Source organism: Dermacentor andersoni, chromosome 5 (genome assembly GCF_023375885.2).
Source record: "Dermacentor andersoni chromosome 5, qqDerAnde1_hic_scaffold, whole genome shotgun sequence".
Classification (NCBI taxonomy): domain Eukaryota; kingdom Metazoa; phylum Arthropoda; class Arachnida; order Ixodida; family Ixodidae; genus Dermacentor; species Dermacentor andersoni.
Window position 1 is genome coordinate 57,069,882 of NC_092818.1, and position 26,825 is coordinate 57,096,706.

General features: G+C 47.0%; 1 protein-coding gene across 1 annotated transcript in view; it reads right to left on the bottom strand.

Annotated features, from left to right (window-relative positions):
- The window catches only part of LOC126530260 (uncharacterized), a 125,505-nt gene that overhangs the window by 41,444 nt on the left and 57,236 nt on the right, over positions 1-26,825 (bottom strand). Inside the window, exon 5 of the mRNA XM_055070223.1 lies at positions 1,503-1,641. Coding sequence (XP_054926198.1) covers positions 1,503-1,641 — 139 coding nt within the window. The remainder of the gene's footprint in view (positions 1-1,502; positions 1,642-26,825) is intronic.

The following is a 26,825-nucleotide window of genomic DNA, read 5'->3' on the forward strand; positions in this document are numbered from 1 at the left end:
TGGAGAACCTTTGCTAAAAAATAAGGAAAGTGTCGGTGGTAACGAGTGTGACAAGAACAACAGCTGTCACCGAATAAAACCGGAAGTTGCTCTTTGTTAACTGCCATTTATAGATGACGCAAAATTCCCTCAGTGACCTGCCTAAAGCACGGGCAGCGCTCGAAATGGAACAGTGCACCTCCGAGTTGGTTACTCCATAAAGCTAGGGTGTTTTACGCAATCAGCAGTTAAATCCATTTCAAAGAAAGTGTCGTGAGAACACTGTTCATGTGGATATGCGCGGGTTATGCAAGAATTTGATTTTGGAATATACAGCCAAATTACATTTCGTTAGCGCTGACGACAAAGGAAAAGAAACACATCGATTCAGTATCTGCTGGCAATAAATAGGTGCAGAAGTGCTGAAACACGCCAAAAAGGAGGAGGGTGACCGTAATGCAATAAATACTTCAGAAAAATATTTTTTTTTATCATGGCTAACAAAAACGTCGCTGTTTCTCCTAAAGAAGCTTTGATTGCGATATCAAAGCATTAGATCGCTGCACAAATTATGGCTTGCAGGTTCTTCAGCTCGATAGATCGCAGGTAAAATTCGATAAGGAAATAAATTAACTACCGCGGTGTCCCGGACGTAGAGGTAAACATAAGCGGGTCTTACTGGAAGGTCACGAGGATTCGTTTTCACAAACCTGGCGTGTTCAAAAGCGCCAGCTGCGGGCAGCAAACGCGTTACCCTGCCTCTCCCTTCACCGCATCTAGGACACTTTATATAATGTGACTTCCAACAATAGATAAGCGCGAGAAGACAGCGCACGTGCAGCCACCAGCCATATCGGCTTGCCGTTAACCTTTCAACCGATCCCAGACTGCCTCCAAGAAGGAGCCCGCAGGCCACGTCTGCGCTCAGCTGCGCCATGCGTAGACATGACCGGGCTAAGGGATAAGGCGCACGCTCGCCTAGCCCTCCAGCGCGCTTGCCTTTCGGCCCTCCCTCCAATCCGTGTACGCGGGAAACGGGCGAGCGTCAAGCCACCATCATTTTTGGCTTAGCATCGCATGTTTTCCCTCGCGCACATAGCATACGGCTTGCTGGGTTCGTTGTTATCGCAATCGGACTTTATAAAGAACATCATAGCAATGACTACGACAGGGGAGAAAGTTCGCCCGGTATGTCGACAGAGATCTGCTAGCACAAGAATACATGGGCACACAAGTTCGTAGTTTCTTACGACTACCCGCGGAGCAATTTGACATGATCTTAATTTCTTGCCAATAATAATGGGGGATACCCTATGGATAACTAGAGAACAAGTACAATATTGTAAGAGTAACTTTTGCTCTGAACGGAATAGGTAAAAAGCTAATTACTAAATTTTTGTTTCGTTAGCTCCTTGGACTGGACGATTTGTTGTACATCTATTGAACCCACATGAGCATATTAAATTGGGCTATATACTTGTTGCAATCTTTAAAACAAGCAAAAAGAGATAAAAGTTACTCACTGCTTCCAGAAAGGTAGACAGGCGTTATCATAAACGTCATATTTTCCACTTCCACATAACCTGTCGTATGCTTCTGTGCAATTCGATATTGGTGTTCCTGTGGCCTTATTCCCTACAAACATTTCGCATTCATTTCTCGCTGCAATGAATAAAATTGATATATGTGGTACACGTGGGCCTTTAATTTCATTCAGAAAAGGAGGAAGGACAAAATTGTAAAGAAAAGGTAAGTACGTCATCCCCAAGCACTGGCTTTTTCGTAACCCAAACCAACCCGGCCTATTATTGAACATTGCTTTTCCCATTCTTCAGCAGGTGGTTATTGGGGAGATCATGTTGACCATGTGTGGGGAGGGTCATGTTGACCTAAAGTCATTCCTTACCCGTACATGTGAGTCAAGCCCTACTTCGATCGCCACATCCACAAGGGCATCTTTTTAACCCCGTGCACCGTCTGTCAGTGCCACCTCCAAGAAATGGTTGTGGCGCTGTTGACTCAGACACTGCTACTAAGTAGGTCTGAAACAACAGTGTCTGTTCTTCGACCTGAGGCGCAGCGTCTAAAAGTGCTAGCTGTCACCAGGGAAGATAGCACGAAAGCACCGCTTAACACCATGCCACCAAGCGCTTTCAGAGTGCAGCCCTTCGGCGCTTGTTCCTGGCTTGGGCGTCACAGTCCCTCAGCGTAACCGCAGGAACGTGCTCGCGCCAGTGCTGGCGCGTTCGTCGTCACCTTCTTCCACATCTGACTCGTTGGCGCCCGTTGGCGTAATCACACGAATGTGCTCGTGCGAATGCTCGCGCGTTCGTCGTCGCATTCTTCCACAGCTGGCTCCAATGTCGCTCCTCATCATCACAGTGCACTAATAATGCCCCTCCCTCTGCGAAGGCGCTGACAGCACTAGCCCACTGCCAGTCGAAGCGGCGATTTCGATCCCACCTCTTTGCCTCAATATATGGCGAAATGACAACGCGTTCCGAACTGTGTTCAAAGTTCGCGTTAGTGAGTATCGTAATCATCACAGTCTCTTTACGTCTTTTAAGAGCGCACTATCTTCTGCGTCCACTGAAGAAAAGTGTTAGATACATAAGAATGCAGTTGGTTCCAAAAGAAAGTTAAACGCTTTAAAAAGTAAACGGCTATGACGAAACCGACGTGTGAACTGTACGCAGGGGAAGGGATTTGCCTTGACTAACAGCACGGCCTTTGATAATGCAGCCGCTAACTCAGCAGAGTTACGCTTGTCTTGCATTCAATTTTGTGAATGGATTAGGAAGAACAGTATAAGCAGACGCACGAAAAAATCTCTGTGCGAGAGGTAGTGAAAAAAAAGCTGCAGAAAAGCCGCATTTACTCAACTTGAGGCTGATAAATATCCGGCGGCTCAAGATAAATCGTCAAGAAGAGGCTAAGAGCGGGCCATCTGCCTCGAACAACCCCATAACGGCGCAGCTCCCTTCGACATTAATTCTGAACATCTGTTGCTGCTGTGGAATGAGCAACTCGACGAGTTCCATGAGTACTTGCAGCGGCATTGAGCAAGGGAGTACTGGACAACACTAAGTACAAGAAACATTGGCTGCCCACGTAAACTTGTGTTTGACCGTCAAAGCACTCACAGTCATATGTGGAATAATTCCTGCACACTCTCTTGACTACCAGAAGGTTGACACCAGAAAAATTGTTCGAAAGTCCGGACAGAGGATTACGAAACACAAATGTAGCTAGCCACTAGAATCTGGACATACTTATATCACTGGATTGATGCCGCAAACGTACATAAATCGTTTGCTGGTATGCATAACCCTGTGTGATTTGCACCCTCCTTACGCTGCAGCCATTCCGAGCTTGTAGTCTTCATTAAGGAGAGCGATTGCAGAATGCTAACATATCTTGCATCGGAAGAATTTAGCGTCGGAAGAATAAATAGCGTCGGAAGAGTTTAGGACAGTGCCGAAGAAGTCAACAAATACGCTATGACACGTCACCAAACAATGCCAAAACTAATATCAGTTTGACTGGACTCGACACATTGCTCCTGTCTGTCGCGAAGCAGCGAGGAATGTTCGAGCGTGCAAGATGTGCGGGCAACACGGACACAAGCAGAACACAAAGCAGCGAATTGCGCAAAATAAAGGCTGCCTTATGTGCTGTCATCGATATGTCACGTAGTCAGACGTTGGCTGCGCTTGTACTGCTCCTCCCCCCTGCGCTGACTAAACGGAAATACTGCATTAAAGAATGGCCGCAACAAACGCGAGGATGCCGGCTTCTTGGTCGATGGTATGCCATTTCTTCCGAGACAATTCTTAGGAAAACTCGCAAGCATCTTAAGGAATATTGGCAACAACGCTGCTTTTGTCCGAGGTAATTTCGTGCCAGATAGTACAACATATTGCCAGCTCATGCACACGAAGAGGCAATGTCACATACGGACTCAACGCCCAATGATACTGTAACGCAGTATGTAGTGTTCTTCATTTCACTATTTTTTTTTCTATTTCTGAAAACTCAGGATCTAGATGTCGGGTGTTATATCCACAGACAAAGATAGCGGAGAAATTGTTTTTTTTTTTGTCTGGCAGAGTAAATTTCACAAACAGCACATGCGACGCTCTCTTTCTGGGCGTATACATTCTATATTACCATTTGATACCACTCACAGGGTCATGTAACAACAACTTGAGCTGCTCACATATCAGGGGGCATGGAACAGGCAGTGCGATGGCAGTGTCGCTTACGCATGTTGCGCTTCTCGTGCAGCTTGAATTTAGCTCCAAAGCGCTTTCACCAGACCACGAATCGAATAGCCACAGGGTTGTCGCCAACATCGCCAATGTTCTGGCATTGTAACAGTGAAGATATTTTCAAGGCACTCAATTGGGGACTGACGACGCCTACAACGGTGGAATCCAGCATATGCCTAGCAAAAGGCAACGAACTTTGGCTCACAGCCACTGCCACCAGCCTACAAAATGCGGTACCACCACAGCCACTACCACCAGCCTACAAAATGTCTCTCGCAAGCGTGGAAGCGGTAGTTCTAAGTCTGTGCCGCTCACGCATGTTCTGCTTCTCGGGCAGCTTGCATGTAGCTCCAGAGCGCTTTTAACAGGCCACGAATGGCATAACCACAGGGTTATCGCCAACGTCGCCGAAGTAGTCGCATGTAACAGTGAAGAAATTTTCAAGGCACTCGATTGGGGCCTAACGACACCTACAACTGAGGAATCCAGCATATGTCCAGCCACAGTCAACGAACCTTGGCTCACAGCCACTATCACCAGAATACAAAAGGTGGTAGACTGCTGTGTCTCTCCGGAGCATGATAGCGGTAGAGTTAGGTCTGTGCCATCCCCGCGCGTATTGTTTCTCGTGCAGCTTAGTGTATGTTTACCTTGCAAACAATTTGCCGTTCTTAGCCTGCCTGTTCCACCCCGTATCCTGTAAAGCTATGTAGGTATGCACTCAGATGCCAGAAGCTGCTCATGGCGTCGCGTTTTTATGTTGCGTAGCTATGCCTTTTATTTCTCATTATTAATACTCGATGGTCATATGGAAATGGGTCCCGGCCCTCGCACTGTTGCCACACTAAAGAAAATTTAGGATGGTAAGAACATGATTGTTCGAAACGTTAATACTATTGAGGCGAATCAAGGGGAACAGAAGGCAGCTATAAATGATTTGACTTCATGTGTGTCTTCGATAAAAGGAAAAACGTTAGTATTGGCAAACTTAGAACTACCATTACGGAGTTTGCCACTCACTATGATACACAGCAGGGGGCGATACAGCTACTCCGAAATATGATTGATGAACTTGAAAATCATAGTAGGCAGCACAACATTGTGTTCTACAGCATACCTGATACAAATGCCCGCGAATCTTGCTTATCACTTCAATTGCTTTTGAAGGAAGTGGGCTCAAGAAAATTACAAGTAAACCCTGAATCTATTGAAAAAGCCCATCGAATTGGAACATCTCAGAAGGAACAACGTGACCGTTGATCGCATGGTTTGAGTCACTCAACGAAATGCACTTGATTACCAGTATGTCGGAAGGCTTTTCCGAGCCAGTGCGCATGAGAAGGCGAAATTTGTGGCGGTTCGCTCAGGAATATAAAAAGCAAGGACACACGTGTGCTTTAGATATACAGACAGAGAGAATAAACATTGTTCTTAAAAATAATGTAAGAGCGTGGGAGGGACCCCTAGTGCGGGGCCCGTAGAAAGAGCTCAGCAACACGGGCCCGTTAAACAAGAGCCCGGCGAACGTCGGGAGGCCCCACGGCTAGCGCATCTTCGCACATTTCTTTGGTACGGATGGCGTGCAGGACAACTGGCAGGGGAGGGAATAATCTTGCGGCGCACTCCACCGTGACTTCGAACGCCATGGGGGAGCTGCCACAGCCCGGGCAGGAGTCTGCATAGGTGTCAGGATAAAATTTATGTAGGGAAAGGAGGTTGGGAAATACGTTTGTTTGAAGTTGGCGGAGTGCCACCACTTCCTCTCGCGAATACGACAGCGGCGGCAGGCCCATGGTGTGTCTAGCCCGTTTGTAGCATCTTAATATGTCTCTGTATGTGAATGGAGGGCCCATCTGGTCTGCACTACCATTTCAGCCATGCCGGGCAGCTCAGGTGTTACGTTCTCGAGAGACCTCCTGTGGGCGGTCATTACATCACAGTGAGGAATGGCCTGGCGTCGAGAGCAAGTCGATGAGTTGTGGCCATACGTGTGTGTGTGTATATGTGTTTGGTGAGCGGTGTAGGATCTGGAAAACCGCCTTGGAGAAGCCGGGTCCCGTCAGAAATGCTCGGCATGCTTGCTGGGAATCGGTTAGGATATACACCTCCCCAGGAATGGGGAGAGCATATCGCACAGCTTGCCCTACTCCAAATAGTTGTGCTTCTATAGGTGTAGAACTCCGCAAGGAGGCGGCACTAAGAAATGTTACAGCGTCATCCAATACTACCCCGGAGCGGCATCCGTGTATAGGGTATTTGTCTCAGGCATATCACCGAGCATGCGCACCAGGTATAAGTACATGGGTTCGTCGTCGTTCCGCATCATGTTCAGGATGCATGTTTTGTGGTAGTAGGTGCATCTTTAATGCTGTATGGATCCAAGTCGGAAGACTGATGGCGATGTTTTCATGGTCATTATGGAAAACAGGATATCCCTATCTCGAGAGCAGGAGCCGCCCAGTGAGTGTGAGAAAAAGACGTTGTCTGTGACTGGCGCACTGACCTCCCAGCAAAATGTCCAAGAATGTTATGCGTCCCTAGGGCTAGGAAACGTTTCGTGCGGTTTAGTGTGGGAGGCCATGGGCAAGTTTTTTCGCCTTTCGCAGCATCGCTTAGACCCGTATTTTCTCGGACTGGGTAAGTCTTTGGAGGGAAAGTGGTAAATAGTGTCAGTGATCTCGTAGGCCACCACAAGGCTCCATAGGTCCCATTCTAGTATACCTTAGCGCCTGTTGCAGACCCGCCGATTCATGGTCAGAGTATCTTCGATCTGCCGCGAAAAGAGAGAGACAGTGTAGTTAACCTTCCCGTTCACTTGCACGTGTAGTTCAAGAGTGCGAGCACGAACCACCTGGGGCACAGATATGCAATCCACACATACCGAGATCGTTGGGTGGAGCGGTAGTGTTACGCGCGCGCAGCTCAGACCTTTGTGGACACAGGACAAGCTGCCCTGTCGTAAGTAAGCGGTGACGATATCGACGGCCTTCTGCAGCCGATCCTGAAGGTGTGACCCTCGTGTCGTGCGGATAGTGATGCTGCCTGCGTGTAGCGCATGCGCAACATCTGGGATCTGGTTGACCTGTCCAGGTAATCTTGCGAGGGCTATAATAAATAGAGCGCGGGACAGAACTGTTACCTGTGGGGTGCTCCGACCTGTGAGACGAATCGTATCCGCCGATGTGGCCCTATCTCAATAGTGGCTGTTCCGCCGCGCCGAAAAGAACGAATGTAGTTAGGATGGATAGTTGGGCGTGTTGGTTAAGCATGATTTCTGAAGTGAAGGCGCTAAAATGACGGAGGACAAAGACAAAATTCAAACATTCGCCCCTGTGTGTGTGTGTTTCTTCTTTGTCCTCCGTCGTTTTAGCGCCTTCACTTCAGAAATCGAACCAATGTAGTTATACACGCGGGCACCGCGACGCGATTTAACACGATTTCAAAGAATCGAGTCGTGTGCCACGTTATCAAATGCTCCTTTTAGATTAAGGGCGTGGGTGGCCTTCGTCTGGACACCGGACAGGGGGCGGATAACCTATTCCTTGAGCTGTAGAAGCGCGTCCTGCATGGAGAGATGTTCCTGAAATGTGAACAGTGAGAGGCAGAAGGTCTGTCGTTAAGGAAAGACTGTACACGCCGCAAAATCTCGTGTTCCATTAACTTTCCAATGCATGAATTAAGGGATATCGGCCGCAAATTTTCTATGACTGTGGGTTTGCCTTGTCTGGGCCTTAGTGAATTGTCAGCATGACGCCATGCCTGTGGGAGCATGCACTGATGCCAGTGATCAATGAATAGGTTTGTTAGATGATGCAGATCTGAATCACTGAGGTTTCGAAGGGTGGAAAATCTTATGATGTGCCCCTGGGACCGTGGTTCCACGGAGATCTTTAAGTATCACGTGAACCTCATCGATTGTGATGTCCGCGTTGAGTTCCTCGTTTGATTCTTCTGCGTACGGGTATTCAGGATACTGTGGTGGTGAGCCGGTAGGGATGAAGCGTTTCTATAGCTCTTTGAGATGAGCCGACGGATCGTGTCGGTACACATATATTAAGCTTTGCAGGCGATGATGCGTTTCTGTCGTTAGAGTGCATGGGTCCATGAATGCGCATGTACTGACCATGTTTTCTCAGTGCCCAGGGCACCTGACAGACGCTCGCAGAAACCCCGCCAATTGTTGTGCACGAGGGTGTGAGCATATTCTTGTGCCTCCAGCAATATTCGGTCAATACGCAGGCGAAGCTTGCGATTGGGGCGTGGGCGTTTCCAGCGCCACGTTAGCCCTCTACGTGCCTTCCACAGATGCAGTAGGTGTGGACCCACGTCCATGATTTCAGGTTTGGTAACCAGTGTGCGCGTACACTCGTCTAGGTCAGCAGAAAGAACGCGAGCGATTCCTTTTATCCTGCCCATTCAGGAGGTCTCTGTCGATGCTCCCTCAGCTGCTTCCAATTCATGATCCGCACCATGCGCTGCTGACAGTGTGCACGGGGATGTGGTAGGGTAGTCGCTACGATGTAATGGCCACTGCCTGAATGTTCGTCGAGAGGGCCATGTGCAACCACTGGTCCCGTATTTCTGGAAAAAGTAAGGTCGGGGCATGTGCCGCGTGTGGTGCTGTTAACGAAAGGTGTTGGGTACCCTGGGTCTGTATGTAAGGTCTATCTCAAGATGCATGTGTCATAGCAGAGTCGAGTTCCTTTGGATTCCGGTTGGTGGTACCCTCAAAATATATGCGGAGTGGTTAAGTCACCGCATTCGAGAAGGGTGCGCCCAACGTGTCCAAATTCTATTAGAGGGCGATGAAATGAGTGTGTGCGTCAGGGTGGAGACCTGTACACATTGAGTATGTATAGACTGCGACTATTCTTGCCCAGCATAATTATTCCGCGCATTGGGTGTGGGATGTGAAAGTTCACACTATGGGAGTTGCACGTTGTTTTTTTTATAATGCGACCGCCACGCGTGGCCAAGTACCCGTAAAGTGGTGAAGCGGGAAAGAGAAGGGGAGCAGTTTGGTTCTTGTAGGAGAATAATAGCAGCAGGGTGCGTGGAGATAGCAGCGCAGTGTTGCAGGGATGCCTTTTTTTTACAGTATCCTCTGCAGTTTCACTGCCAAACCACGATCTGCGGCTGGCTAAGCGCCACCATCATTTTCGGGAGAGGAAGCGACCGGGCTTGAGAATGGGTGTGATGTTCTTGCACCTGTGAGGGGTGGTTGGGGCCGCGCGGACTGGGAAGCCGGCAGGGGAGTGCCAATAGAACCAAAACGGGAGGCTAATTCTGTAAATAGGGTGTGTGTCCGCTCCTCTGATGGCGTGCATAACGGTTATTATTTCCTGCCTAGACATTCATGCCGCGCTTTCTCTATAGCTGCCTGTATTGTGGCGTTTGTGCGCTATTTTGTAGCGCCCAGCTGTTTATGCATTTGCGCGTGACACGTTTTCATCTCACAGCCTAGCCGCACGATTTCGGGGAAATGATCGTTGTTGGTGTTCGGTGTGAGAGTAGAGCGGGGCGTGTTGTAGGGTGAAGATTGGGTGTAGGGGAGCGGGCTGTGCGGGAGCACACACGCGACTTACCTCCCGAAGTGCTGCCTTGGCAGTAGTGTTCTCACTGGCCCGTGGCTGCTGACGATCTAGGGTAGCTGCTGAGGTTGCCGGCTTGGTCAATAGTGACTTTTTGTATGGCTAGGGGGATGCCTGTGGCAGCCTGACGGTTCACGTGGTTGCAGGTGGAGGACGACTGGGAGCGGGATCGGGAACGGGACTTCGATTTTGCCCGTACCCTGGGGTGGAATCTGGACCGCGTTTTCGGACGAGACCGCCCAGTTAAACGATGTTCCACACACAAGGGTTATCGCTGACGAAGGAGTCGCGCTAGCAGAGACCATCATTTGCTGCGCTGTTCATCCTCGATTGCTTTTTTGACTCAGGCTTGGTTGAAGGGTTGTCGCTGGCATCGCTTGCACTTCGGTGAAGTTGTAAGATGATTCCCTCCACGTGACTTACACCGGAGAAAATGAATCAATGAATGTTTGAATTTTAATGGCGCAAGGGCCAAATATGACCAAAGAGTGCCATGTCTGTCATAATGAGTTTGCAGAGTAATTATTATTTATTTGAAGTTGGTGTGACGTGGCTGTAAAGGGGCCTTAAAAATACTCGCTCTAAAGTGCGTAAAATCTGTATAATAATATATGGCAATGACGTATGACTTGTACTGTGAACATTGATATGCATTTCAAAAGAATGATACAATGTATAAAAATATCTGATTCTAAAAAATTTAATAAAGCACTACTGCCTACTTAGAACCCTTGAAACACAAGGACCTGGAGGCATGTGCTATATGAAACAGCTATCACAGCGGCATCCTCTGAAGAGAGGAGCCGCTACGAACAGAGGAAAGGCTACAAATGCATGGGGCTACCATGTAAGATCACATCTCTAAGGAAACCTAGGACTGTGTCTGTATTAAAAAGCGGTTCTGGACGGAGGAACATCACAGGATGAAGAGGAATGTGCTGCCTGTATGCTAAGGAAAAACGTCTCATTTCTCAGATTCAGCTTCCCGACACTCCAGGTGAACGTGGAGCACGGTCACCCTCTCCCCACATCTACCACAGTTTGGAGGACCATTTCCGGTGAGTAAAAATTTATGGGTGCCAAATGTGTGTCCTATTCTGAAACGACAGGATAGGACATCTGTTCGGCGTGATTTTGTTGCAGAGGGCCAGAATCCTAACTTTGGCTTTATGAGGTGGAGCTTATTATCCGTTTCGGCGTCCCACATGCGTTGTCAGTGGCCTCGCAGCTTCCTTCGCAAGAAATGCCTCAGATCTGTGACAGGCACCTCAGCGGTAGGGTTAGCGGCTCGCGATGCGATTGACGTGGCCATCTCGTCCGCCAGAACGTTACCTTCGATTCCCCTATGGCCAGGTACCCAGCATATAATGATATGCTGGTTAGATGAGTAAGCTTTACACAAGACGGAATAGAGTTCATTAAATACGGGATTTTTATATTTGCTGAGTGTAATTAAGGCCTTCACGATAGAGAGTCTGTATAAATCGCTGCTTTTGGGAGTTTTCATTTTCTTATATACTTTACAGAAGACAGTAATGCGTAGGCCTCGGCCGTAAAGATACTTGTTTCCGGATGCAGTACACCGGATTCTGATAAGGATGGGCCGACGGCAGCATAGGACGCCCCGGCATTTGACTTCGAAACGTCTGTGTAGAACTCTGCGCAGGAGTGCTTGTGCTGTAGTTCTAGAAAATGCAATCGGATTACGATCTCTGCTGCGTGTTTTGTTACTTTAAAAAGGATATGTCACATTCTACGACCTGCCATTCCCAAGGTGGTAACGACTTGGTTGGATGCATTATGTGAAGCTCGTGGAGTGGGGCATGTATTTCATGACTAAGCTCCCTCACACGAAGCGAGAAAGGCTGTCTTACAGAGGGTCGATGACTATGGAAAAGTGTAATACACGTCATATCGTTAACAGTGTAAAGCATGGATTTTGATTATTGGAGTGGATTTTCAGGAAATATGTAAGGCTGATGTCAGCTCTCTGTAGATGGAGCGAGCATTCATTTGATTCCGCTTACAAGCTTTCAATCGGGCTTGTTCTGAAAGCTCCAGTGGCTAACCGGATACCGAGATGGTGAACAGGATCTAGCATCTTTAGCGCGCTCGGGGCGGCAGAGTTATATACTACAGCACCATAAACCAATCGAGACCGAATTACGCTCTTGTATAGGTTCATTAAACACTTCCTGTTACTACCCCATGTAGTCTGGGAAAGAAGTTTCATTAAGTTCATTGTTTTTAGACATTTTTCTTTCAGATATTTAATGTGTTGAATGAAAGTGAGTCTGTAGTCAAGTATTATACCTAGGAATTTGTGCTCTTTGTTGATAGGTATTCGTTGTCCACACAGTTCTAAGGAAGGATCCGGAACCAGGCCTCTCTTTCTTGTAACAAGAACACAAGAGCTTTTGTGGGGGTTGATTTTAAATCTGTTTTTGTCTGCCCACTTGGAAATCTTCTTCAAGCCCTGTTGCACCTGTCTCTTTCATACTGCGAGGTTACAGGATTTGAAGCCGATTTGAATGGCGTCCACGTAGACAGAATAAAGAATGGCAGGTGGTAGAGAAGCACGAAGCATGTTCATCTTCACGATAAAAGCGTACAGCTCAGCACGCGTCCATGTGGTACACCTGTTTCCTGTGTGAAAGGTCGCGACAATACGTTGCCGATTTTCACGCGGAAGGTGCGATTCAACAGATAGCTTTCAATTATTTTCAGCATACTGCCACAGATGCCCATTTCTGACAAGTCTCGCAAGATGCCGGAGCGCCAAGTTGTGTCATATGCCTTCTCCATGTCAAGGAATATTGATAAGAAAAACTGCTTATGTACAAATGCGTCTGGAATATATCCTTCAATATGTACAAGGTGATCTGTCGTCGACCGGCCTTCCCTGAAGCCACACTGATAGGGATCAATTATATTGTTGAGTTCAAGGAAATGTATGAGTCTGTGATTAATCATTTTTGAAAAAACTTACACAGGCAGCTTGTAAGAGCTATTGGGCGATAGCTTGCCGCCATGGATGGGCCTTTCCCCTCCTTCAAAACAGGGACCACAATTGCTTCGTTCCATGCAGTTGGAAAGTATCCTGCAGCCCAAATGGTGTTGAAAATTGTGAGTAGTGTAACTTGGGTGTCATTGTGTAGGTTTTTGATCATTTCATACATGATTCTGTCAGAACCCGGTGCGGAGCTCTTGCATGAGCTCAAGGCAGCTCTGAACACGCCAATACTAAAAGGACAGTTGTATGGTTAATTCTGTCGGCATTTTGTGATGAAAGGCTTACATTCTTCTATTTGTATTTGAGAAAGGATTGTGAATAATTTGTTGAACTTGACACGCTCTCAAAGTGCTCGCCAAGTGTCTGCCTGATCTTGCAGTGTATCGTCCTGTGTATTTACCAGAGGGAGTGAATATATTTGTCGCCCTCTAATTCTATTTACCCTATTCCACACTTTCGCCTCATCTGTAAACGAGTTCCTACTCGATAAAAACTTCTGCCAACTTTCTCTTCTGGCCTGTCGGCGGGTTCTCCTGCCTTGGTATTTTACTTTTTTAATGTTGACAAGATTCTGTGCAGTGGGCGAAGCGCGAACGAACCCCCACGCTTTGTCCTGATTCCTGCGCGCGAGTCTGCATTCATCGTTCCACCACGGGACACGCCGTTTGCATGCCGAGCTACTTACTTCACCTATGCATTTAGATGCGGCATCTATTATAAAGGCTGTAAAATACTCCACAGCAGCATCAATTCCTAACGAGGTCATGTCATCCCATGAAATACTACTGAGAGTTCGGAATTTCTCCCAGTTAGCTGTATCAATCTTCCACTTAGGAGCCTGTGGTGGATATTCGTTGTCTTTAGGTGTTCCTAGCAGTATGGGGAAGTGGGCGCTTACGTAAGGATTGTTTATAACTTCCCATTCGAGTTCAGGCAGAATGGAAGGAGAAACTGTGCTGAGATCAACTGAAGAAAATGTTTTGTTTGCGAGAGAATAATATGTGGGCGTCTTCTTATTCAGCAGACACGCACCGGACGAAAAAAGGAATTGTTCAACGAGACGACCTCGCGCGTCGATACGAGAGTCTCCCCACAGGCTGCTGTGTGCATTGAAATCACCCAGAACAACATAAGGTTCTGGCAATTGATCTATAAAGCAATCAAATTCATGTTCCGTTAATTTGTAATGTGGGGGTATGTAAAGAGAGCTAATAGTGATGACTTTGTTTAGGAGAACAGCTCGAACCGCCACTGCCTCAAGGGGCGTTTGTAGCTGCAAACGCTGACATGAACTGCTTTTATGAGTAAAAATGGCAGCACCGCCTCATGATATGACAGCATCACCGCGATCTTTTCGAAACGTTACATGCGGTCGGAGAAAGTTTGTGTGTGTTGGTTTGAGGTGTGTTTCCTGTAGACCCAGCACTTTTGGATTGTGTTTTTGGATAAGCTCTTGCACATCATCAAGGTTCCTAAGAAGACCTCTGATGTTCCATTGAAATATTTGTGTATCCATAATGGAAGTAAATGGGAGCTGTGTGTACAGAAACAAAAGTATTAGTTACCGAGATTTCAGCGATTAGATTACAGAGCTCTTTCGAGGCCGTGTAATCGGGGTTTTGCCCTTTCTGGAGCGTTCGAGGGAGCCTCGCCGCTCCTTAGGCGCTTGGCGCGCCGTGGGGATAGGTGTAGTGTCAATTGCCTCTTGTTAAGCGCCGGGCACGTGCTCTTGCGAGCGAGAAGTTACCAGCGAGAGTCCCGCCTTGGAGGGCAAGACCCCTGCGCCCACCAGCCCGGAGGTCGATAGGGCTCCCTGGGGGATTTGGCTGCGCCGGCTGTTGCCAGCGCTGGAAGGGGCCGGGGAGGTTGGGGCAGCCTCGGCTGCGCCCACCTTCGGGGTCGATGGCCCCGTTTGCTGAGTTGGAGGAGCAGCTAGCTGCAACCACCGTGGGGGCAGATGGCGTAACTGCCGACTCACTGCCTGTGGGTCGGACAGCCGCCGGAGGCCGTTGTGACGCTGCCTCCTGACGCGCTACTTCGGCAAAGCTTTTCTTTGGCAGGTATGCTACCCGCCTGCGTGCCCCTTTAAACGATATGTTTTCCTTAACTTTGATTGTGACTATTTCTTTCTCTTTTTTCCGGGACGGACTCGACCGCGAGTATGCGGCATGCTCCCCTTCACAGTTTACACAATGGAAAGTGTTCACACAAGCTTCAGAAGTATGTTCGTGGGCACTGCACTTCGCACAGGGTTGACGGCTTCGGCAGCTTTGCGATCTGTGGCCAAAACGTTGGCATTTAAAATATCTGAGGGGATTTGGCACATATTGCTTAACGCGGAGCTTGATGTACCTGGCCTCTACAGACTTGGTCAGAACACTTGAGCCGAAAGTCAATATAATATGTTTGGTCTTGATTTCTTTGCTGTCACGCCTGATCTTAATTCTTTTAAAATTGATAACATTCTGGTCACTGAAGCCATCCAAGAGTTCATCCTCAGTGAGCTCCAGCAAGTCATCGTCCGAGACAACACCGTGGCTTGTGTTCATCGTACGGTACGGGCTTAGAATTACTTGGGTTTTCCCAAATGATACTAGTTTTGTAAATTTCTCATAATGTTTCTGATCACGGAGTTCCAAGAGGAGATCACCACTTGCCATCCTCGACGCCTTATAACCTGGACCAAAGACTTCAGTCAGTGTCTTAGAAACAAGGAATGGTGAGATTTTTCGAACCGGTTTAGCTGGTTTTTCAGAGTGGTTCACGAGAAAACGAGGGAAGGATTCTTTTTGCCGTTCAAAAAACTGGAGTACTCCATCGGTGCGCCCTCTTTTCTGAGGGCGATCAGGAAGCGGACGCAAAGAGGTTGCCATAAAGGGATTAAATTTTCGGTAATAACGCCAGCCACCCACCGTGGAGTCCTACAAGGGGACGCTACAGGGACTGTAAGAACGGGGTCCTGTAAACGCCAGCTGTACGTCATCACTATAACCAAATATGAAATAACCTACGTTGGCTATTCACACAAGGTTAACCCTTGCTGCCTGGAAAAAAATGGAAGTAAAAGGCAGCCAGGAGAAGACAGGAAAGGTGGAAAGTCAGAGAAAGACGAAGGCTAGAGAGCGAGAGAGACAGGAAGAGGCAACTACCGTTTTTCTCCGGGTGGGTCAGTCCGGGGGTGCCGTCTATGTGAAGCAGAGGCCGAAGGAGTGTGTTGCCTCCGCCGGGGGGCCTTAAAGGTCCAAACACCCAGCATCAGCTCAATCCCCAGGATCCCCCGTTCCCCAAACACGGCTAAGCCGCGCTCGGCTACACGCGGGAGGGCCCAACCCTCGTGTGCTCGGGTACGTGGTGTCGCAACACACCAAACGCCTGCTGACGCAGACACCCCTGCGGGGACACTGGAGAGAGCATGGGTGTGATGGGACAGGGTTATCGATGCCGCACTGCTCGCAAATAATGAGGTCAGGTGTGGAGCAGTTCTCGGCTCAGTGTTCCAATTTGAGGCAGGTCTTGGAGACATGCTTGGGTTGACGGTGTGGGTAGCAGCGGAGCTCTGCCACAAGAAATGTGACGAAGCGAGGTACACGTAGGCCCTAGAAGGTGACTAACACAGACTCGACTGACCCATCATCGAACCTGTAGTATCTGGATACCGGATGCTTGCGTCTCCTCTGCCAGCATATTTGAGGGATTGCCTGGTTGCCGCACCGGAACGATACCCTTGCACGAATCATCGGGGGCTGCTAGATGTGCGGACACCAGGTAGGTGCGTTGGCTGTTTGACAGTTTCCCGCATCTTCAGCAGAGCGCCCGCAACGTGTCATGATGGGGTGCTAATTACGGGCAGGTTTTGTTCTAGCCGTGCACTTAGAATAAGGTCTCTCATGTTATTTGGGATCACTCCGGCCGCTGCCCAAAGTGCAGTGGCCAACGTTGGTCTGTGTAATTCATCGAATCTGAGGCCTCGGAGAAGCCGAATGATAAGTCTTTCATCATTAGCATTTTTATCGGCCTGTGGTGAAGTGCGGGGCAATAGGCATATGCTCCACAAGTCACTTGGTGTATGCCATTTGGTATGTACCGCTCTGCAAGGCGCCTCTTGAACGCGGTCTAGCGTCGCTGAGTATCATTAATTATCCCCTATTACTGGCATTTATGTATTATGTAAGCGTGAAAACGAGTTCACTCTGGTATTACTTTTTCTCGTAATGTCTGGTACTATGAGTCCTCACTGTCATTGTCGAGCTGAGTTCTCGTCCTGGTGATGAGTCCATTACTCTAGACTTATGAATGTGATTCATGTCAGCTGCAAGCAGTGGCCATAGCTTAGGGCGCAGTTTACGACAGGGAAGGTGGCATGCATGAGGCAATATTACAACCATATGGGGACTTTTCCCGCAAATGTACAGTATTATTGGGTATTTTATACGCACACGCTGGTTTGACGCGTCTGCTTGAAATGTGGTGTTGGATAATTTCCTTATGTAATATTAACACTGTTACCTAGAAGATTATTACAGCGTCCTCAGTAGTGTGTTTATTAAGGCGACGGTAAAGAAGCCTTTTATTCTTTTATGCCTGTTGCCAAATACAGCGCTGTTTTGATTTGAAACTTTGACCCTTCAAAGGCCAGGGGCCGCACGTGGCGTAATGGAGTTGCTCGGTGTTAAGGGATCTCTAGCGACAGCTTGAGGTCATTCATATCTCACTATCTACTTATGACATGATACCCCCTCTATTATACCCTAAAAGTTAGGCTGTTTATGCGTGCATTTCTACAGTGTAGTGCGCGTATGATCCCGTGGTTCATTTCGGTAAAGACACATGGTGTCAAGACACATGGTGTCAAGACACATGGTGTAAAGACACATGGTGTCAAGGACACAAAGACTCTGACTTGTCGAAATAACTGTGATAATATCAGTGTGACATCTGTGTGTGTTTGGGAAGCGACTTAGGTGATGACGTTAAATCCTGCTGTTTTGGTGGATGGCACTGCTGCGGTTACTGCGAGTTGTTTGGAATCCTAATGCATGACTGCTCTAGTAGTTTTCTTTGATTTTTGAGCAGCATCGACATAGTAGGTGCCACGGCCAGGCGTAGCTGAGGAATCAGCAAGAGCTTGCCGTCAGCCTTGGTTTATGTTCTCAGTCATATTTAGCGGAGAGGCGCTCACCCTTGATGATTCGCACAGCGCAATAATGCAGTCCTTTAGCTGGCTTCATATGAGGTAGATGTCGAATGTCATACCCTAAGCTCCGCCAGATATAGCCGGACCACCGGTAGACGCTGTTAGTTGATATGGTGTTGAATATACTTTTGCGCATTACACCTAATGCGTTTGATTTTGTTACGATACTTCACGCAGTTTTCATTACCTATGTGCGAATGTCTCTGTTTTTCCGGCAACTTGGATAAGTGCGTAGTGCCGGGCCTAATGGATAGAACATCGGACTTCTGTGCTGAGTAAATGGGCTTGAAACCAGCCTTCGGACCAATAGGGGTCACTGCGCATGTACCACTGCGTATGAGCCACTCATCATTGAGTCTTTTTTACAACTACTCAGGCTAATTGGTATGTCGCACCTGATACCTGTCACTTTAAGACCACCAAAAAAAAAACCATTCAGCATTTTTTTGGCGATGACTGGAATCGAAAACGCGACAAATATATTGACGCAATCCTGTGTCAATATCTAGTCACAGACGGACCGCGCTTGGACTTCGAGGTTGCAAAGCTGATGACGCTTTGTGTCAAAGACCGTGCATGTAGGCCTTGACTGATGGTATTTCGCATAGGAACTGTGCGGTAGAACAACTGGATCAAGAAAAGGCTTAGGTACAGACATAATTATTTGGGAAGGTATGAAGCGGTAAGGGTTAGAGAACGAGAAGAAAGGGGGTCAACCGAGGGACCCGATTTTTATTAATCATATCGTAAGGAGCCAACAAACAAGGACAGCAAGTAAAACACAGCGGAAGTTACTTGTACTCACTGATTCACGATTCATTGATATTTGATGTTTAATGGCGCAAGGGCCAGGTATGGCCAAAGAGCGCCATGCTAGTGCTACAGAGTTCGTCGTGGTCTAATGGTTTCTGTGAATATAATGTGACGTTGCTGTAAAGGGGCCTAATAGAGTTGGAGTAAATTGCATAAAATGCACGCGTAATAAAATTATGCCAATGAATGTTGACATGTTATATGAACACTAAAATCCATTGGGAAAGAATGGTAAAATGTACAAAATATTTGAGATGCTAAAATTGTCTGGAGCACTTCTGCCTCACCAGAGGCTTTGAAAGCCAAGGACCTGATTGATTGATAGATGTTGTTTCTTAGCACAAAGGCAGGAAATGGCCAAAGAGCCGCATGACACTTGGTGACGAATGGCAATGAGTATAGTTGAATATGGTGGAAATAGAGTGGCTGTATATTGGCCTAAAATATTCGCTCTAAATGGTGTAAAATATGTATCTATTAAAATAATGTCAATGAAAAGTGAGTGCTATGGTTTTAAAAGTACGTTGTGAAGGATTAGATACAAAAATGTGTTAATTTATAGCACCACCAGTGCCTCTGCAGAGCCCTTCAGCGCAAGGGCTGTGAGGCATGTGCTCTGTAAGTGACTTCATTGCAGTTACAGCCTCTAAGCAGAGGCTGTACTACAAATAGCCTGGCCAAATGATTTCTATGGTATTCGTTTCTTCTAAGAACTTGAGTACTGATTTAAAATTGCCTCATTGGGTCATTGCCTAAAACGAAAACTGGGTACAAAGGTATATTATGACGCTATAAGGAAGGGAAGAACTTTTTTGTCTTCTCTCTAATAATGAGCACTGAACGACAACATGAAGGACTGTAAGTCTACTTCCACACCTAGTACATGTCGGAGGGTTAGTTCCAGTTAAAATATACGAGTGAGTGCTATAGGTGCCAAATTCATAATCTACAGAGCAGTACTTCCTGGTGTCTTGTTTTCTCAGAGATCCAGTTCCGTATTTTTGGTTTGATTCGGAGCAGTTTGTTGGGAACCTGATTGTCCCATTGCCGTTGCCAATATTTCCGTTGTTTATACTTTAAAAATGGCTTAAGCTCTGTGTATATTAATGTTTGCATCACAAAAAGGTACGGATGTAGCCCTTTCGTCAGCAGCAACGTTGCCCTCTAGGCCTCTACGGCCAGGCACCCAACAAAGAACAATAATTTCGTTCGACGCGTATGCTGAACATAGAAGGTTGTAGACTTCATTAAGGATAGAGTTTTTGTGTTTTCGTAGACTTGATATGCAACTAACAACGCTTAGTACGTTTGTGAATATCGCAGCCTTTATTATACCTGTTTGTTTTATATGTTTTACAGCGCAGCGGATCGCGTATGCCTACGCTGTGAAAATGTTGGTGTTTGCATTTATTGCACCGGACATTGAAAATGAAGGTCCAAGTGCTGCATAAGCTACACCATAAGTAGACTTTGAAGCGTCTGTATAAAACTCCGCGCAGGAGTACTTCGCCTGGAGTTCGAGAAAGTGTGAATGTATGTGCACCTCAGGCGCATGTTTTGTTATTTTGACGAAAGACATATCACACCGAATAGTCTGCCATTCCCAAGGTGGCGCAAGGTTAGTGGGCGTCATTAGGACTGTTTCTCAATGTGGAATACCGGTTTCATTAGCCAGTTGTTCTAAGCGCACAGACAGAGGAGCTCGAACAGATGGGCGGTTACGTTGAAGTGTTGCAGAAGACAAGTCAACTACACTTGAATAACACGGATGTTCGCTATTCGATTTACATTTTAAAAAGTAGCAGCAGCTTAGATATGTTCTGCGTAGGTGTAAGGACCATTTGTTCGCTTCGACATACAGACTTTCCACAGGGCATGTCCTAAATGCGCCTGTTCCAAGCCGTATACCTAGATTGTGGACGGGGTCGAGACTTTTGAGAGCACTGTCCGATGCGGATTGGTACACCACAGCTCCGTAGTCAAGGCGTCATCGTACAAGGGTCTTACACAGGCGAAGCAAGCACCTCCTGTCACTCACTGCCCCAGTTTGTTCGAGAAAGTAGCTTCAGCAGGTGCATATTCTTCAGGCACTTCACTTTAAGATATTTCAAGTGGGGGATGAAATTAAGTTTTGTGTCCAAAATAATACCTAAAAAGTTATGTTCAAGGCTGACGGATAGTCGTTGTCCGTTAAAGTCAATAGCGGATTCTGGCAATATGCCTCTCTTGGTTGAGAAGAGAACACATGTGCTTTTTTGTGGGTTAAATTTAAAAAACATATTTCCTTCTGACCACTTTGAAAGTTTGTTTAGGCCAAGCTGTAGCTGTCTCTTGCAGATGCCAAGATTGCGCGACCTAAAAGCTATCTGCACATCGTCCACATAGAGACCGAGTAAAAGAGTGTTCGAGGTATGATGGTATATAAGGAGTTCATTTTCACAGTAAAGAGTGTACAGCTCAGCACTCTACCCTGCGGTACACCTGTCTCCTGTGAGAATGATCGAGACTGGACACTGCGAGTTCTAACGCGTAATGTTCTGTCAGACAGGTAGCTCTCAATAATGGTCAGCAAGTTGCCACGTACACCCATTCCAGAAACATCCCGAAGGATCTCAAATCGCCACGTAGTGTCATATGCCTTTTCCATATCAAGGAATACACACACAACAAGCTGTTTGTGAATAAAGGCTTCACGGATGTACATTTCAATGCGGACAAACTGGTCTGTCGTCGACCTACCTTCCCTGAAACCTCATTGTTATGGGTCTAATATTTTGTTGGTTTCAATATAGTGGAGCAAGCGTTTATTCACCATCTATTCAAAGAGTTTGCATAGGCAGCTTGTCAACGCTATCGGCCTATAACAGTTTGCCAAGGAAGGGTCCTTACCCTGTTTCAGAATGGGAATTATAATGGCCTCTTTCCAGACAAAGGGAATCTGGCCGGAAGACCATATACCATTGTAAAGAAAAAGAACGGTTTTTTGTGTTTCAGATGGCAAGTGCTTTAACATTCATATACTATGTGGTCAGAGCCTAGGGCAGATTTGTTCCAGCCGTTTAGTGCTGCTTGAAGCTTTGCTATGCCGACTGGTCTATTGTATACCTCACATTTACCACTTTTTCGTTGTAATGGTTGCCGTTCTATTCGTGATTTTTGTCTTTGGAATGTGTCAGAGCAGTGCGAAGGAATGGATATGCGTTCAAAATGTGCACCTAGAAAGTTCGCCTGCTCTTCCATACTGCCTTTACTAAGAGTAGCGAGTTAGGCTGTCAACCTTTTATTCTGTGCACTCTATTCGAGACCTTTGTCTCGTCCGTGTAAGAGTTGATTCCTGATATGTATTTTTGCCAAATCTCTCTTCTAGCTTGTCGGCACGTTCTCCTTCCCTGAGATTTGACTTGCTTGAAATAAATCAGGTTTTCTGCAGTCGGAGAATCGCGCAGCAACCCCCATGCTTTGTTCTGCTTTTTACGCGCGTTACAATACTTCTAGTTCCACCACGGAACACGGCGCTTGTTAGATGATCCGTTTGCTTCTGGGATACATTTGGTTGCGGCATCAATCAGGTGGTAATAAGTTTGCTTAGAAGTACGACTCGAGCGGCCACTGCCTCTAGGGGCGTTTGTAGTTGTAGATGTTGACACGCTATACCTTTGTCGAGTATAATGGCTACACCGCCAGATGATGCGATGGCATCATCATGATCTTTACGAAAAATAACATAATGAAGCAGAAAGTTAGTGTGTTTGGATTTAAGATGGGTTTCCTGTACACACAGCACTTTCGAGTGAGTTCGTAAAGAAGTTGTTGAACATCATAAATGTTTCTGAGAAGACCTCTGACGTTCCACTGCATAATTTGCTTGTCCATGATGAAGTTTAATTGGTACTGTGCGTACAAAAAAGAATCTGTTTTAGCCTACGTAGCCGTTTCCAGCCCTGTTAATTTGGTTTTGTCTTTTCTAGAGCGGTCCGAAGAAGTTCGCCGCTCTTTAGGAGCGAGCTGGACCACCTTGCTTGGGGTACTGTCCATAGCCTCTTGCGAAGCGCTGGACGCTCGCTCTAACGAGCGATGTGTAAGTCGTGCAGCCTTCGCCTCGAGAGACGAAGGCTGTGGCCTCACCAGCCCGGAAGGTGATGGATCCTCCTTAGCTTCTGAGCCGCGATGGCTGCTGCCAGTGCTAGTAGAGGTCTCTGGTATGGCCGATCTTGAGGAGGGCAGGGCAGCCTTAGCTGCTCCCACCGAGGGGGCGGGGGGCTGTCGCTTCAGGACGCTGCGCGTGCCTTGGGCGACTGCCAGGGTCCGTTGTGGTGCTGCCCCCTGTTGCACCACTTCGGCAAACGAAGTTTTCATTGCAAATGAGGGTGAAAGGCGTTGTCGTGCTTCTCGGAAACTGATATTCTCTTTGACATTGATAGTAATGATTTCCTTTTCTTTCTTCCAGGCTACGCAAGATCTGGAATATGCCGGATGACTCCCATCGCAGTTCGTGCAATGGGCCTCAGCAGTACATTCGTCAGCAGAGTGACCTTTCGCAGCATATTTGCCACAAGTTAGTCGTCCTCGGCAGCCTTTAGAAGCATGACCAAACCTCTGACACTTGTACCAGCATCGATCATTTGGAACGTAAGGTCTTACACGCAGTTTGAGGTAGGCTGTTCATATTGTATCCGGGAGTGTGCTAGAGCGAAATGTAAGTATTGGGTGTTTCGTTGGTAGTTCTTTGTTGTCGCGCCTAATTTTGATACGTTGTACATGTATAACGTTTTCTTCTTTCCATCCTTTCAGGAGTTCTTCAGTCAGATCCATGAGGTCGTCGTGTGAGACCCCTTCCTTGCGGTGTTCATTGTTTGGTGTGGGCTAACAGACAGTTTTATCGCCAAATGCCACCAGGTTTGTTAGTTTCTCGTACTGCAGTTTGTCTTTCACTTCAATCAGAAGGACCCCACTTGCCCTCTTGGTGGCAAGTGTGACACCAAGACGGGTGGTATGTTTGTCGCTTTTTTCTCAGTGCCTTCACAGTGAATCACATGATACTTGGGAAATGTGTCTCGTTTCTTCAGAAATAATTGAAATGTTGCATCGGTGCGCCCCCTTTTCGGAGGGCGATCAGGTAAGAAGGGTTTCGAAGGCCCCATGAGATCTGTTGTTTCTTCGGTATCAGTGTCAGTCACCCACCACCGAGCCCAACGAGGGGACACGGCAGACATTGTTGTGAAGCAAGCCCTGCCATGCGAACTGTACATTGTTACTCTAACCACATATGTTATAATCAAGGTATATCATAGCATACCAGGTTAATCCTTGCCACCAGGAAATTCGGAAGTAATAACAAGTGAAGAGAAGACAGGAAGGATGGAAAAGTGGGAGAGAGAGACGAAGATTGGAGAGGAGGACAGGAAAAGGCGACTGCCGATTTCCTCCAGGTGGGTCAGTCGGAGGTGCCGTCTACGTGAAGCCGAGGCCGAAGAGGTGTGTTGCCTCCGCCGGGGAACCTTAAAGGTCCTAACACCCGGCATCGGCTCAATCCCCAGGAGCTCCTTTTCTCCGGAGAAGGCTAAGCCGCGCACGGCTACACGTGGGAGGATCCGATCCTCATGTGCTCGGGTACGTGGTGTCGCAACACACCAAACGCCTGCTGACAAAGGCGCCCCTGCGGGGTCTTGTAATTACTGATTGAAATAAAGAAATGATAAATTAATGGAGTTGAAAAGAAAACAACTTGCCGCAGGTGGGGAACGATCCCACGTCGTCACGTTATGCGTGCGATGCTCTATCAATTGAGCTACCGCGGCGCCGTCTTCCCATCCACTTTCCCGAGTATTTATGTGTTACTACTAGAACTAACCGTGGGAGTGTTAGCCAGCGCCGCTACTCACTAGCCTTGGCGGCGGATGTGGAACATCTCTTCTGCCGCAGGCGTCACGAGTACGGGATTTTTTGGGTGAAAGCAACTGGTCAATAAACCCAGGCGTGCTACTTGTGCAAGGAATTTCCTCTGTATTGTCCTTCGTGACTTTGCCGTTTTTTATGATGTGTTAATAGAAATTGGAGGACGCTTAAGCTTCGCCTTCAAGAGTGGAAAGCGATAGCGTTAGCGCACTCCGTTCGCACCGCCCACTCATTCTCTCGGCATGCTCTTGAGTCAAAGAAAAACAAAGTTTTCATATACAACACTTCTAAGTCCACAGCACAATTTTTTTCTAAATATATGTTCCAGGAGCACCACGCAGACGCATGACTCCTCGCCAGAAGCACGGTACACATCTCAGGGGACACTTTCCCACCAGACGCGCTACGGCGCAGCGATCACGGCAGAGGCGTCGCGAATCGGACGCTGCACCTAGGAATCGCGCTGTGAACAAAAAAGCACGAGCTCCTTAACGTTCTCGCGTTAAAATTGGGCCCCTCGGTTAGCGCCCCTTTTTTCTCGTTCATTACATAACGAGGGTCTCGAATTCGGTTACATTAATGTCTTCAGGTAGCACCTGTGGGTTCTTTGACCAGTATATTTCACCCAAAACATCAAGTACTCGTGACGCCTGCGGCAGGAAAGATGTTCCAAATCCGACTCCAAGGTTTGTGAATAGTGGCGCTGGCAACACCCTAAGGGTTATTTCTAGTTAAACTACATAAACACCCCAGAAGACGACGACGCGGTAGCTCAATCAGGAGAGCATCACACGCGTAATGCGAAGACGTGGGATCGTTCTCATCCTGCGGCAAGTTCTCTCTTCATCTACTTTCAATTCGATTATTTATAATTTTTTATTTCAATCAGTAAGTACAAGTAATTTTACCTGTGTTGTCCTTGGTGTCTTTGTTTGTCGGCTTCTTGTGATAACGGTACACGAGACACATACGGAGCTTTTATGAGTTAGATGAGAATGGGAAGAGGCTAGGTGTAGCAACTCCATCTAAAGGTGGTAATATCCGAGATTGAAATAAAAACTTCCTTGACTGCATTCAAAATTATATTATTAAGTCTAGACAATTGAGTCAGGTGATACTAGCACGAGACTCACATACAGACAAGGAGAATTATACGAATATAATTGTTACACTTGTTCTCTCATACTGCATCTGTCCGAGTAAAAGAACCTTGTAGCAGTTAACAGGAAAACAGTAATGCGGCTATGACGAAAATATGCAGTCTACAGACTTTGGACTACACCTTAGTCGCGTGAAAGATATCAGAACAATGAAGCCAAATCAAGTTTACTAATGAGGAACTGATAGCCTGAGTAGCGATCACAGGCGTAGAACAATAAAAATTTTATAGAGGTACTGGAGCAAGACAGAACGCAACAACGTCTGAATGCTAAAAGCTCAAGGAAACGCAAATAGCAAAATTACCAAATAAGCGTAGAGAAGAAAATAAGGACCTTTCCTACTGCATTCTGCCATGACAAGGATTTCGTAGATGTTATGGAACAGAATATAAGACAAACACGGCTTGAAATTGTGGTACTGGAAAGAAAAACCGAGTAAGTAATGAAACACAGCAATAAACCAAGCTATAATAGAGGGTAAGCAAGCGTCTAGGGATCCTACAGAAGTCACAAAGTTGGAAGTACACGATCATAGTCCGGTCTCTAGCAGATCCATCTACAAATAAGCTTTAAAGGTCTACATATATAGCAGAAATTTTTTGCAGAAAAAAATGTTTCGATCCTCCTCCTAACAAAATAATAGTACTACCAGATTAAACTTTACTAGCACTAATCAAAAGGCTGAGTCCAAAGAGGAAGCCACAGCTCATTATTGCCATAGCGCAAGTGTATAAAACAAAGAGAATTCCGATTTGGCTGCGTGAAGGCACGCTTAACCTTACGTAATATGGCAAAGGTGATAAGGATAAGACGAGCTCATACAGAACAATGACTGTGACGTCGTGGATATACGCTGTGTCCTACGTAACTTTGGCCAGGCTTTAAATATATGCAACTGAAACGTAGCAA